The sequence below is a fragment of the Rhinatrema bivittatum genome, chromosome 6 (genome assembly GCF_901001135.1).
Source record: "Rhinatrema bivittatum chromosome 6, aRhiBiv1.1, whole genome shotgun sequence".
Lineage (NCBI taxonomy): Eukaryota > Metazoa > Chordata > Amphibia > Gymnophiona > Rhinatrematidae > Rhinatrema > Rhinatrema bivittatum.
Genome location: NC_042620.1, coordinates 11,501,900 through 11,516,058, shown reverse-complemented (window position 1 = coordinate 11,516,058; position 14,159 = coordinate 11,501,900). Strand labels below are relative to the sequence as shown.

The 14,159-nt window shown below is 46.1% G+C and overlaps 1 protein-coding gene across 4 annotated transcripts in view; it reads left to right on the top strand.

Annotated features, from left to right (window-relative positions):
* Positions 1–12,429, top strand: part of WNT6 (Wnt family member 6) — a 76,559-nt gene extending 64,130 nt beyond the window's left edge. The window contains exon 4 of one of the 4 annotated variants that reach the window (XM_029605035.1): positions 11,500–12,429. In XM_029605035.1, coding sequence (XP_029460895.1) covers positions 11,500–11,961 — 462 coding nt within the window. In that variant the 3' untranslated portion in view covers positions 11,962–12,429. The remainder of the gene's footprint in view (positions 1–11,499) is intronic. The other 3 variants (XM_029605036.1, XM_029605037.1, XM_029605038.1) reach the window with 3 other exon arrangements.
* Positions 12,430–14,159: the final 1,730 nt, after the last annotated feature.

The following is a 14,159-nucleotide window of genomic DNA, read 5'->3' as shown; positions in this document are numbered from 1 at the left end:
AAGACAATAAAACCCCCAAAACATCAAAATCAATGGTACAACGACAGCATAAGAACAGCGAAACGTGAACTCAGAAAAAAAGAGAGATCAAGGCGCAAGAATAAAACAGCCCTACTACTCACCACATACCGAACCTATCTAGCATACTACAAAAAATGTATTCACAACGCTAAGAAAGATTTCTATTCAAGCAAATAAAGAAATACCAACATAACCCCAGAACGCTATTCTCCATTGTACATAATATCTCCAAACCATCAAATGAATCAAGAATACCAAACAACCCTATCAAAAGTAATGAATTCGCTGAATTCTTTACCGAAAAAATAATAAAACTAATAAACAACAGCCCCATCACACATGCCCAAAACTTAAAAATACCACAGAAACTGACTACAACCTGGTAGCTGGGTTCAAAAAAGGTTTGGATAAGTTCTTGGAGGAGAAGTCCATTAACGGCTATTAATCAATTTTACTTAGGGAATAGCCACTGCTATTAATTGCATCAGTAGCATGGGATCTTCTTAGTGTTTGGGTAATTGCCAGGTTCTTGTGGCCTGGTTTTGGCCTCTGTTGGAAACAGGATGCTGGGCTTGATGGACCCTTGGTCTGACCCAGCATGACAATTTCTTATGTTCTTATGTTCTTATGGTCAAACTTCGACCCCGCCTCCTCGCTGGAAATTCAAAAAATGATCAAAAACATGAACCCAGCAAATCATCCCATTGACAGCATCCCCATACCTACAATTAAACTGATCGAAAATACAGTAACCAAAACGATAACAGACATTGTCAACCTCTCACTCACCGAAGGAATCTACCCAGAATGCCTAAAATCAGCAATCATTAAACCTCTAATAAAAAAGAGCAACCTAGATCCCGAGAACCTTCAAAACTACTGCCCTATATTCAACCTACCTTTCATTGCAAAAATCATAGAAAAAATCGTACACTCCCAGCTCTCGAACCACCTCGAATTTAACAACATATTTCACCCTTCACAATTCGGCTTCAGGAAAAACTTAAGCACTAAACGACACTATACTCAGAGGATTCGACAAAGGACAGAGCTATTTATTAATCCTTCTAGACTTATCGGCCGCCTTTGACACAGTCAACCATACCATTCTTCTCGACAGACTATCGGAAATACGGTAGGAGCCACAGGTATAACCTTACAATGGTTTTCATCCTATCACACAGAAATTTCCAAGTACTATACAACAATACCCTCTCGAACAAAGTCAACCTTAACACTGGAGTTCCACAAGGATCTGCCCTATCAGCAACACTCTTCAACATCTACCTTCTCCCAATTTATCACACACTACAACGACTTGGTCTGACTCACTTCCTATATGCTGACGATATACAAATACTTATCCCTATACAGAATACAGTAGAAGAAACCTACAAAAGACTAACCTTTTATCTTTCGGAAATCAAACAATGTTTATCTGTCCAAAAACTCATAATAAACCTCGAGAAAACCAAAATAATCACACTAGATAGAAAGAACAACACTCTCTTGCAACCACTCAAAATGGAAAACCCAAAATCATCAATCTCCCCTGTCACGCATGCTCGAAACCTAGGAATCACCATAGACAAAGACCTATCATTCAAAATCCACATAACTAACAAGATTAAGGAAGGATACCACAAACTACTTACCCTCAGATGCCTTAAACCTTTCCTTTCACAGGATGACTTCAGAACTGTCCTGCAACTACTCATCTTCACCAACCTTGACTACTGCAGTGCCCTACTACTGGGCCTACTACTCGCAACTATCTGCCCGTTCCAAATCCTGCAGAACACAGCCACCAGAATCCTAACTGGAACAAAGAAACACGAACACATTACGCCAACTCTCACATTACTACACTGGCTCCCAATAAAATATCGAATAGACTTCAAAGTACTAACAATTCTGCATAAACTAATCATAGGACAACAATCCAACTGGCTAAGCAAAACCATCGAGCACCATGCTCTGAAACGAGACTTACGCTCAAAGAATAAAGGCCTCCTCAAAATCCCTCCAGCCAGAAACACACTACTAAAAACAACCCGTGAGAAAGCTATAACCATCGCCAGCCCCTCACTATGGAACTCACTCCCAACCGAATTAAGAACGCAACCCACATAAAAACCTTCAAAAAAGAACTGAAAATCTGGCTATTCACCAAAGCCTACGCAAACTCACACCATCAACCGCATTGCCAGACACCAACGCATACCAGCAACAAGAAACAACAGTCCATTCCATGACCTCTCGAAATTCTAAGACATTTATAACTAGCCTAAAAAGCATATTTAACTGTATATTAACTATATGTCCAACCTGAAAGCCTGTTTTACTAATCAACTTGTTTGACTCATCCCAGTTACTTTCCGACCCAACTACCTCACCCTGTAACCCCATTCTACTTGTATTAGCACATGTTATACCAACTAACCACAACTTATCACGAATTTGTAAACCGATTTGATGACAATACGTTGTAATGTTATTTTAACTAATACACTTTCCAAATTCTGTAAACTGTTCTGATGGCGAAACCGATTGACGGTATACAAAATACGACAAATAAATAAATAAAGAAAACCAAAATAAAATACTGAATACAGACAAAAGTACATATTAAGAAGGAAAAAAATTAAAAGGTTTAAGTTAAATTAAAATTATAACAGGTAACATATTAAAATAGGAGGGAATAGTAGTTGGATTCCAACTGGATTGTGAAGGGCAGGCATCTTTTATATATAATGAAGGTATTAATGGCGGTCTCCGGCTAGAGATTCCAGCTCTAAAGTATGCTCATCTAGGTAAGTTCAGAGAGAGATCTTTATTATAGACAGAAACCTACCAAAGGAGATCAGGATTCATTTTTTCACTTTAGCATTTTCTGCCCATTTGCTCAAATACATTGGCATGGGTACCTGTATCGTTTTTGGCCAGCAAGCAGTCAACTATGTAATTTTTATGCTGATGCTGAGTTATCATTTTGGTTTTTTGTTACTTTTTTTTTTTTTGTTAAGATATTTTAGACCATTACAATACACTAAAACTATTCTTTAATGCATTATCTTGATTCTTCTGTATTTTGTTAGGTCTGTATATAATCCGTTGAGATTTGTGGATAAGCAGAATATAAATTTGCCAAATAAATAAATAAATGTCTAATTCAGAGCAAAACGTGATCAGCAGGGTAGCCCTAGTATATCTTGAGGATTCTTTAAAAATAAAATAAAATAAAATAAAAATAATCAGATAAACCTAGTTTTCCAAGGATACCAACGTATCCGAATCTCCATCCTCTCCACATTCACTCTTTTACATCCTAGAGACTTAGTATATCCTAGAAAGCACATTTGCTTATCTGTAACGGGTGTTCTCCCAGCACAGCAGGAGGTTAGTCCTCACACGTGGGCGAAATCATCCGATGGAGCCCAGCAGGGAAAACTCCCGTCAAAGTCTCCAGAAGCCCTACATCTTAATCTCGCCTAAAAGTGGCAGTAATTGTCCAGACTAAGAAAAGCTTAGCGGTCCAACTCAACGGGCTTACTCTAGGAAGAGAGTGGAAGCCACTGTAGGTCTTTAAGTGTTCAGTAAGCAAGCAAAAGAGTCCCTGAAAAGAGCCTAATACCATGGGCGTTTCGGCAGGATAAATACCTTTCATCACAGAAGGACCTTCCTGGTGTACAGTGATTTCTGCTTCTAGGCAAGATTGAAGATTGGTCTCAAGTTCATAACTGCATAAAATATTTGTAAAAAATTATACTATATATTATTTTTGTATTTAAATTTATATTCTGCTTTTCAGACACTTCAAAGCAGGTTACATTCAGGTACTGTAGGTATTTCCCTGACCCCAGAGGGCTCATAATCTAATTTTGTACCTGAGGCAACAGAGGATAAAGGGACTTGTCCAAGGTCACAACAAGCAACAGCAGCATTTCCATGGGTCATGGCCCTCTGCTCTAACCACTAGCCTACTCCTCAAATTAACTTACCCAAGGTCACAAGTAGAAGGAGTGGGCTGCTAGTGGTAAATTGTTATACGGCTGTGCCATGGAGTAGTCAAGACCACTAGAAATCCCACTTTACTGACTTTCTACGATACCACTTTAAGCATGGACCTAACCACCTGATAGATACTCCATACATTACTCTTGCAGGTGAATTTTCAAAGGAGCTACGTGGGTAAACGTAACATACTATTGTAGCAATTTTCAAAAGCCCAGTTACACGGGTAAAGTGCATTTACACGTGTAAAAGCCAGTTTTAAGCATGTAAATGCTTTTGAAAATCAGGCCCTTACTGTAATATAGATGCTATCTGATAAGTACCCACACTCTTCTCATAGTACAATGCATTGGATGCCTGATAAATACTCTGCATTTTACTCATAGTGTGACATACCATCTGCATGGCAAATACTCAACACTCTACTCATAGTGTCATGCACTGGATGCCTTTTAAATACCCAACAATCTACTCAGTGTAACGCACCATCTGCCTACTAAATACCCCATGCTCTACTCATAGTGTAACATACCATCTGTTTGGCAAATACCCCACACTCTACACATAGTGTAATATACCATCTGTCTGGTAAATTCCCTGCATTCTATTCATAGTATAATGCACTGGACACCTGAAAAATACCCTGCATTCTACTCATGGTATAATACAACATCTGCCTGATAAATACCCTCCAATCTACTTATAATGTGACACATCATTACCCTGGTAAATACCCCGCATTCTACTCATAGAGTAACACACCATCTGTCTGGTAAATAACCCGCATTCTACTCATAGAGGAACACACCATCTGTCTGGTAAATACCCCGCATTCTACTCATAGAGTAACACACCATCTGTCTGGTAAATACCCCACATTCTACTCATAGAGGAACACACCATCTGTCTGGTAAATAACCCACATTCCACTCATAGAGGAACACACCATCTGTCTGGTAAATACTCCGCATTCCACTCATAGAGGAACACACCATCTGTCTGGTAAATACCCCGCATTCTACTCATAGAGGAACACACCATGTGTCTGGCAAATACCCCACATTTTACTCAGAGAGGAACACACCATCTGTCTGGTAAATACCCCGCATTCTACTCATAGAGGAACACACCATCTGTCTGGTAAATAACCCGCATTCCACTCATAGAGGAACACACCATCTGACTGGTAAATACCCCGCATTCTAGTCATAGAGTAACACACCGTCTGGTAAATACCCCACATTCTACTCATAGAGTAACACACCATCTGTCTGGTAAATACTCCGCATTCTACTCATAGAGTAACACACCATCTGTCTAGTAAATACCCCACATTCTACTCATAGAGTAATACACCATCTGTCTGGTAAATACCCCACATTCTACTCATAGAGTAACACACCATCTGTCTGGTAAATACTCCGCATTCTACTCATAGAGTAACACACCATCTCTCTGGTAAATACCCCGCATTCTACTCATAGAGTAACACACCATCTGACTGGTAAATACACCACATTCTACTCATAGAGTAACACACCATCTGTCTGGTAAATACCCCGCATTCTACTCATAGAGTAACACACCATCTGTCTGGTAAATACTCCACATTCTACTCATAGAGTAACACACCATCTGTCTGGTAAATACCCCGCATTCTACTCATAGAGTAAACACACCATCTGTGTGGTAAATACTCCACATTCTACTCATAGAGTAACACACCATCTGTCTGGTAAATACCCTGCATTTTACTCATAGAGTAACACACCATCTGTCTGGTAAATACCCCACATTCTACTCATAGAGCAACACACCATCTGTGTGGTAAATAACCCGCATTCCACTCATAGAGTAACACACCATCTGTCTGGTAAATACCCCGCATACTACTCATAGAGTAAAACACCATCTGTCTGGTAACAATTTACACTATACTCGTAGTGTAATGCACTAGATGCCCGATAAATGCCCCACACTCTGTTTATATGGTAACACACCATCTACTCATAGAGTAACACACCATCTGTCTGGTAAATACTCCACATTCTACTCATAGAGTAACACACCATCTGTCTGGTAAATACCCCACATTCTACTCATAGAGTAACACACCATCTGTCTGGTAAATACCCTGCATTCTACTCATAGAGTAACACACCATCTGTCTGGTAAATACCCCACATTCTACTCATAGAGTAACACACCATCTGTCTGGTAAATACTCCGCATTGTACTCACAGAGTAACACACCATCTGTCTGGTAAATACCCCGTATTCTACTCAAAGAGTAACATATCATCTGTCTCGAAAATACCCCGCATTCTACTCATAGAGTAACACACCATGTGTCTGGTAAATAACCCACATTCTACTCATACAGTAACACACCATCTGTCTGGTAAATACCCCGCATTCTACTCATAGAGTAACACACCATCTGTCTGGTAAATACCCCGCATTCTACTCATAGAGGAACACACCATCTGTCTGGTAAATACCCCACATTCTACTCATAGAGGAACACACCATCTGTCTGGTAAATACCCCGCATTCTACTCATAGAGGAACACACCATCTGTCTGGTAAATACCCCGCATTCTACTCATAGAGGAACACACCCTCTGTCTGGTAAATACCCCGCATTCTACTCATAGAGTAACACACCATCTGTCTGGTAAATACCCCGCATTCTACTCATAGAGGAACACACCATCTGTCTGGTAAATACCCCGCATTCTACTCAGAGAGGAACACACCATCTGTCTGGTAAATACCCCGCATTCTACTCAGAGAGGAACACACCATCTGTCTGGTAAATACCTCGCATTCTACTCATAGAGGAACACACCATCTGTCTGGTAAATACCCCGCATACTACTCATAGAGTAACACACCATCTGTCTGGTAAATACCCCGCATTCTACTCATAGAGGAACACACCATCTGTCTGGTAAATACCTCGCATTCTACTCATAGAGGAACACCACCATCTGTCTGGTAAATACCCCGCATACTACTCATAGAGTAACACACCATCTGTCTGGTAAATACCCCGCATTCTACTCATAGAGGAACACACCATCTGTCTGGTAAATACCCCGCATTCTACTCATAGAGTAAAACACCATCTGTCTGGTAACACTTTACACTATACTCGTAGTGTAATGCACTAGATGCCCGATAAATGCCCCACACTCTGTTTACATGGTAACACACCATCTACTCATAGAGTAACACACCATCTGTCTGGTAAATACTCCACATTCTACTCATAGAGTAACACACCATCTGTCTGGTAAATACCCTGCATTCTACTCATAGAGGAACACACCATCTGTCTGGTAAATACCCTGCATACTACTCATAGAGTAACACACCATCTGTCTGGTAAATACCCCGCATTCTACTCATAGAGGAACACACCATCTGTCTGGTAAATACCTCGCATTCTACTCATAGAGGAACACACCATCTGTCTGGTAAATACCCCGCATACTACTCATAGAGTAACACACCATCTGTCTGGTAAATACCCCGCATTCTACTCATAGAGGAACACACCATCTGTCTGGTAAATACCCCGCATTCTACTCATAGAGTAAAACACCATCTGTCTGGTAACACTTTACACTATACTCGTAGTGTAATGCACTAGATGCCCGATAAATGCCCCACACTCTGTTTACATGGTAACACACCCATCTACTCATAGAGTAACACACCATCTGTCTGGTAAATACCCTGCATTCTACTCATAGAGTAACACACCATCTGTCTGGTAAATACCCCGCATTCTACTCATAGAGTAAAACACCATCTGTCTGGTAACACTTTACACTATACTCGTAGTGTAATGCACTAGATGCCCGATAAATGCCCCACACTCTGTTTACATGGTAACACACCATCAGCCTAGTGAATACCCCACAATCTGTTCATAGTGGAATGAGCCTGCCACCAGGTAAATAACCTACAAAAATAGGACACAAAAGTAACAAAAGCCTGGAGATCATTTTGAGGTCAATGTTCGGCCTTCCCTCCAAGACTGTAGGCCTGGCTCTTTGTAGCCGGGAGCCTGAAATTTGATTCCCCATGGGTCCGGCACAGGCTGCAGGTTCCTGTGTCCCCCAAATAGTGTGCTAAAGATACCCCCCCCCCCCCCCACCCCTAACTTTCTTCAGCTCCCTTTTGCATGACAGCTCTAAAGTGACCCAACGTCAGCTCATCGACATCATCTCCTGCCGCCTTCAGGAACGGGGACCTAACACCACCCACAGCCACAGCAGGGGCGAGATTCAGGGCCTGAGGGGAAAGCACCCACGAATTCTGCCACAACCCGGGCGCTTTCGAAAAATTCCCTCACCCCCCCCTTAAATCCTCGAGGAAAGATTCCGCGGTTTCCAAGTGACGCAAAGGGGGCTGGCCAGAGAGGCTCCTGGGAGCTGTGCCCGACGCCTCCCTTCCCGCCATTCTGCAGCCGGCACCGGGACTGGCGCGTGGCGCCCCCGCCCATCCGGGTCCTGGCCGAGCTGCGGCGCAGTCTCTCTGCTCCCCGCGCTCGCACATCTGTGCCCCTCTGCCCCCCCCCCCTTCAGTCCATGCGGCTTAAATCCCCCCCCCCTTCAGAGCGGATCGCGGTCGGCTACTGCGGGGGTTTCCCTGTCCCCCAGAGGGCTCGCCTGGCCCAAGGTCACACGGAGCAGCTGCCGCGGGATTTGAACCCTGGCTTGCAGCCCCCCCCGCTCTGCTTTGCAACAAAGTGGGAATCGTCATAGGAGATAAAAATTAACAAAAGATAGCAATAGCGATAATAATAATAATAGGGTAAGAAGGAAAGCCCCAGGTCCTGTGCTGGAGGCAGTGAGAAGCAGCAGCTCTGAAAACTTTGCTTTTGTAACTGTGCCCCTGCAGGCTGATCTCAGTGAGAACTGCATGGGATGGGAGGTAGAGTCAGCGGGGGGAGGGGAAGCTGGCACGGAGCATGCCCGGGGCAGAAAGCTGCCTGCGCGCCTCAGGATGCACTTTGCAAGCCGCTGTTTACACAACTTACCTGCAGTCTCTCTGACTAATCCCTCCAGAGACCCGGCAGGTCAGAGCGCACATGCAGGCACAGGCAATGCTCCTCCGCGCACAGAGCCGGGGACGCAGGCCTGCAGCAGGCAGCCAGGGCTCCACTTCCCAGCCTCTGCAGCCAGGCTCCTATATCGACACTTTACTGGGGCTGAATCCCTAAATGTAGGCCTCTAAAAGTGGGGATACAAAGAATTGAGCTTAGCACTGATTTTTAAATCCAGGCCGGAGTCGAAATCCAGGCCAATGAATAGCAGGCTTGAAATTAGGATCCTCAATTTATGTCAGATTTTTTGCACACACACGACACAAACCTACAGAAGACACACACACATGACAGATAAGTGCACATCCCTTAGTCAATCTTTGATTGTGAGCCTTCTGGGGAGCGGAGAAATACCAACAGTACCTGAGTGTAACTCATCCTTCAGCTAAATACAAATGAATATATAAAAGGGGGAGGATTGCAGGGAGTGAGGCAGGAAGTGGGTGGACATAGAAAGAGAGAGAGTGAGATACACACACCGAACCTATAGAGAGACATGCACACATAGCCACAGCTCTCCACACACACACAACCACAGAGGAAATGACACACAGAACAGAGAGAGGCACACTCAGAAAACCAGAGGATAGGAAACAGACAGAAAGTCATAGTCACACGCATGTGCACGCACAGCCACAACACCACATACACACAATCACAGAGAGAATGACACACAGAACAGAGAGAGGCACACTCAGAAAACCAGAGGATAGGAAACAGACAGAAAGTCATAGTCACACGCACGTGCACGCACAGTCACAACACCACATACACACAATCACAGAGAGAATGACACACAGAACAGAGAGAGGCACACTCAGAAAACCAGAGGATAGGAAACAGACAGAAAGTCATAGTCACACGCACGTGCACGCACAGTCACAACCCCACACACACACACAACCACAGAGAGAATGACACAGAGACAGGTACACTCAGAAAACCAGAGGATAGGAAACAGACAGAAAGTCATAGTCACACGCACGTGCACGCACAGTCACAACCCCACGTACACACAATCACAGAGAGAATGACACACAGAACAGAGAGAGGCACACTCAGAAAACCAGAGGATAGGAAACACAAAGAAAGTCATAGTCACACGCACGTGCACGCACAGTCACAACCCCACATACACACAATCACAGAGAGAATGACACACAGAACAGAGAGAGGCACACTCAGAAAACCAGAGGATAGGAAACACAAAGAAAGTCATAGTCACACGCACGTGCACGCACAGTCACAACCCCACATACACACAATCACAGAGAGAATGACACACAGAACAGAGAGAGGCACACTCAGAAAACCAGAGGATAGGAAACAGACAGAAAGTCATAGTCACACGCACGTGCACACACAGTCACAACACCACATACACACAATCACAGAGAGAATGACACACAGAACAGAGAGAGGCACACTCAGAAAACCAGAGGATAGGAAACACAAAGAAAGTCATAGTCACACGCACGTGCACGCACAGTCACAACCCCTCATACACACAATCACAGAGAGAATGACACACAGAACAGAGAGAGGCACACTCAGAAAACCAGAGGATAGGAAACACAAAGAAAGTCATAGTCACACGCACGTGCACTCACAGTCACAACACCACATACACACAATCACAGAGAGAATGACACACAGAACAGAGAGAGGCACACTCAGAAAACCAGAGGATAGGAGACAGACAGAAAGTCATAGTCACACGCACGTGCACGCACAGCCACAACACCACATACACACAATCACAGAGAGAATGACACACAGAACAGAGAGAGGCACACTCAGAAAACCAGAGGATAGGAAACACAAAGAAAGTCATAGTCACACGCAGGTGCACGCACAGTCACAACCCCACGTACACACAATCACAGAGAGAATGACATGCAGAACAGAGAGAGGCACACTCAGAAAACCAGAGGATAGGAAACAGAAAGTCATAGTCACACGCACGTGCACGCACAGTCTCAGAAAGTAAATGAGCACTGCACACATTCTGAACCACAGTGACATGCACATTGACATTACCATACACATAAAAAACCACAGACAGCGACACTCATGCCCCACACCCCACACCCCATCCTCCCAAAGCCGGAGCAGTAATGGCTAGCAGCAGGAATCCCCTTGATAAGTATCTGGCCCAGAGGCCACGGGGAGCAGCACATCCCCAGCCCACAGCCCGAAGATATTTTAGTTACAGAGTTGGTGCAGACAAGAGGCTTCCATTAATCATGAATTAATTAGCGGGCAGTCAGGGAAGGTTCAGTGCACCATTCCCGAGGGTGAATTCCTCCTCTCACCCTGCGCTCTGTCTGTCTGTCCCCCTCCAGGCCCTGAAGAACCACCTGCGCACCGAGTGCAAATGCCACGGCCTCTCCGGCTCCTGCACCCTCAGCACCTGCTGGAAGAAGATGCCCCAGTTCCGGGAAGTGGGTGACCGGCTGCTGGAGAGGTTCAACGGGGCCTCCAAGGTGATGGGCGGCAACGACGGCAAGACCCTGGTGCCGGTGGGACAGAGCATCAAGCCGCCGGACCAGCAGGACCTCATCTACTCAGCCGACTCGCCGGACTTCTGCAGCGCCAACCGAAAGACGGGCTCGCCGGGTACCCGAGGCCGGGCCTGCAACAGCACCGGCATGGACCTGGGGGGCTGCGACCTGCTGTGCTGCGGCCGGGGCCACCGGGAGGAAGTGCTGATCCTGCAGGAGAACTGCCTCTGCCGTTTCCACTGGTGCTGCGTGGTGCAGTGCAAGAAATGCACCATCCACAGGGAGCTCAGCCGCTGCCTATGACAGGAAAGCAGGGGGCAGGGGATGGTGGGGAGGAGAACGAGGCCTGACTCTACAGCACTCCTATTCTCCCCCCCACCCAGGAAGATCACGCGTGCCGGTGCCCACGCTGCCCCACGATGTGTGTGTGTGGGGGGGAGGGGGTGCTACCTCTCGGATTACAGGGAGCCTCAGTGGGGCAGGGGGGGCCAGGCATTCCGGCTCGCCAGCTTCTACAGCGGACTCCACCCTCCCCTCCGCTGAACTGGGGGGGCGGGGGAAGGGGGGATCTTCAATGCATTCTCCTGTTCACTGCCACTGAATCCAAAGCAGGGAGGTGCTGTAAGAGATTGGCAGGAAAGGCTCTGAGGGACTGAATCTTGTACTCTTTTTCATATAATAATAATAATTATTGTTACTGCAAGTTTTGTAGTACATGAGGCTTTACAGACTGGGCTCGATGAAAGCTGCATGGTTTTTCTACCAATAAATCTATTTAAACAATAGTAAGTAGGGCTCTTCTTAGCAGCTCACTGGGGGCGACTGGAGGTGCCCGGGGCCCCCTCGCTAGCTCGCACACCTGGTCACAGGTTCAGAGGAGAGCTGGGAGGGGTCAGAGCCATTGGGGCTAGAAGGAGCCTCGCCGACAGTCGAGAGTGGCCCCTGCTGGTTGGCTGAGAGCCACAGATACGGGCACAGCCCTACAAAAACATCACACCACTAATGGCAGGGCCTGCAATAGCACCCTCCACTCCTACCATCGCCAAAGCTCCTCCACTCCTACCACCACTGCTTCTCCAAACATCCCCATCACTGTCAAAAACACTGCTCTTCTACAGTCTTCCCTATCATCGCCATCACCACTGCTCCTCCACCCCAACCACAACCATCACCACTGCCTCTCCAAACATCCCAACCATCACCATCACCACTGCTCCTCCACCCCAACCACAACCATCACCACTGCCTCTCCAAACATCCCAACCATCACCATCACCACTGCTCCTCCACCCCAAACTCCACCATCACCACTGCCTCTCCAAACATCCCAACCATCACCATCACCATTGCTTCTCCACCCCAAACACCACCATCACCACTGCCTCTCCAAACATCCCAACCATCACCATCATCACTGCTTCTCCACCCCAAACACCACCATCACCACTGCCTCTCCAAACATCCCAACCATCACCATCATCACTGCTCCTCCACCCCAAACACCACCATCACCACTGCCTCTCCAAACATCCCAACCATCACCATCACCACAGCTCCTCCACCCCAAACACCACCATCACCACTGCCTCTCCAAACATCCCAACCATCACCATCACCACTGCTCCTCCACCCCAACCACAACCATCACTACTGCCTCTCCAAACATCCCAACCATTACCATCACCACTGCTCCTCCACCCCAACACCACAATCACCACTGCCTCTCCAAACATCCCAACCATCACCTTCACCACTGCCTCTCCAAACACCCCCATCACTGCCAAAGCCACTGCTCTTCCACAGTCTTCCCTATCACCACCATCACCACTGCTCCTCCACCCCAACCACAACCATCACCACTGCTTCTCTAAACATCCCAATCATCAACACTGCTCCTCCACCCCAACCACAACCATCACCACTGCTTCTCTAAACATCCCAATCATCACCACTGCTCCTCCACCCCAACCACAACCATCACCAATGCCTCTCCAAACATCCCAACCAACACCATCACCACTGCTTCTCCATCCCAAAGACCACCATCACCACTGCCTCTCCAAACACCCCATCACTGCCAAAGCCACTGCTCTTCCATAGTCTTCCCTATCACCAACTTCACCACTGCCTCTTGAAACTCCACCATTACCACTGCTTCTCCACCCAAACCATCACCATCATCACTACCTCTCCAAACATCCTTAACATGACCATCACCACTGTTCCTCCACGCAAACATCATCATAATCACTACCTCTCCAAACATCCTAAACACCACATCACCAATGCCCCTCCACTCCAAACACCACCATCACCACTATCTCTCCAAGCACCATGATCAACACTGCCTCTCCAAAGATCCCAACCATCACCATCACCACTGCTCCTCCACCCCAAACACAACCATCACCATTGCCTCTCCAAACATCCCAACCAACACCATCACCACTGCTTCTCCATCCCAAAGACCACCATCACCACTGCCTCTCCAAACACCCCAT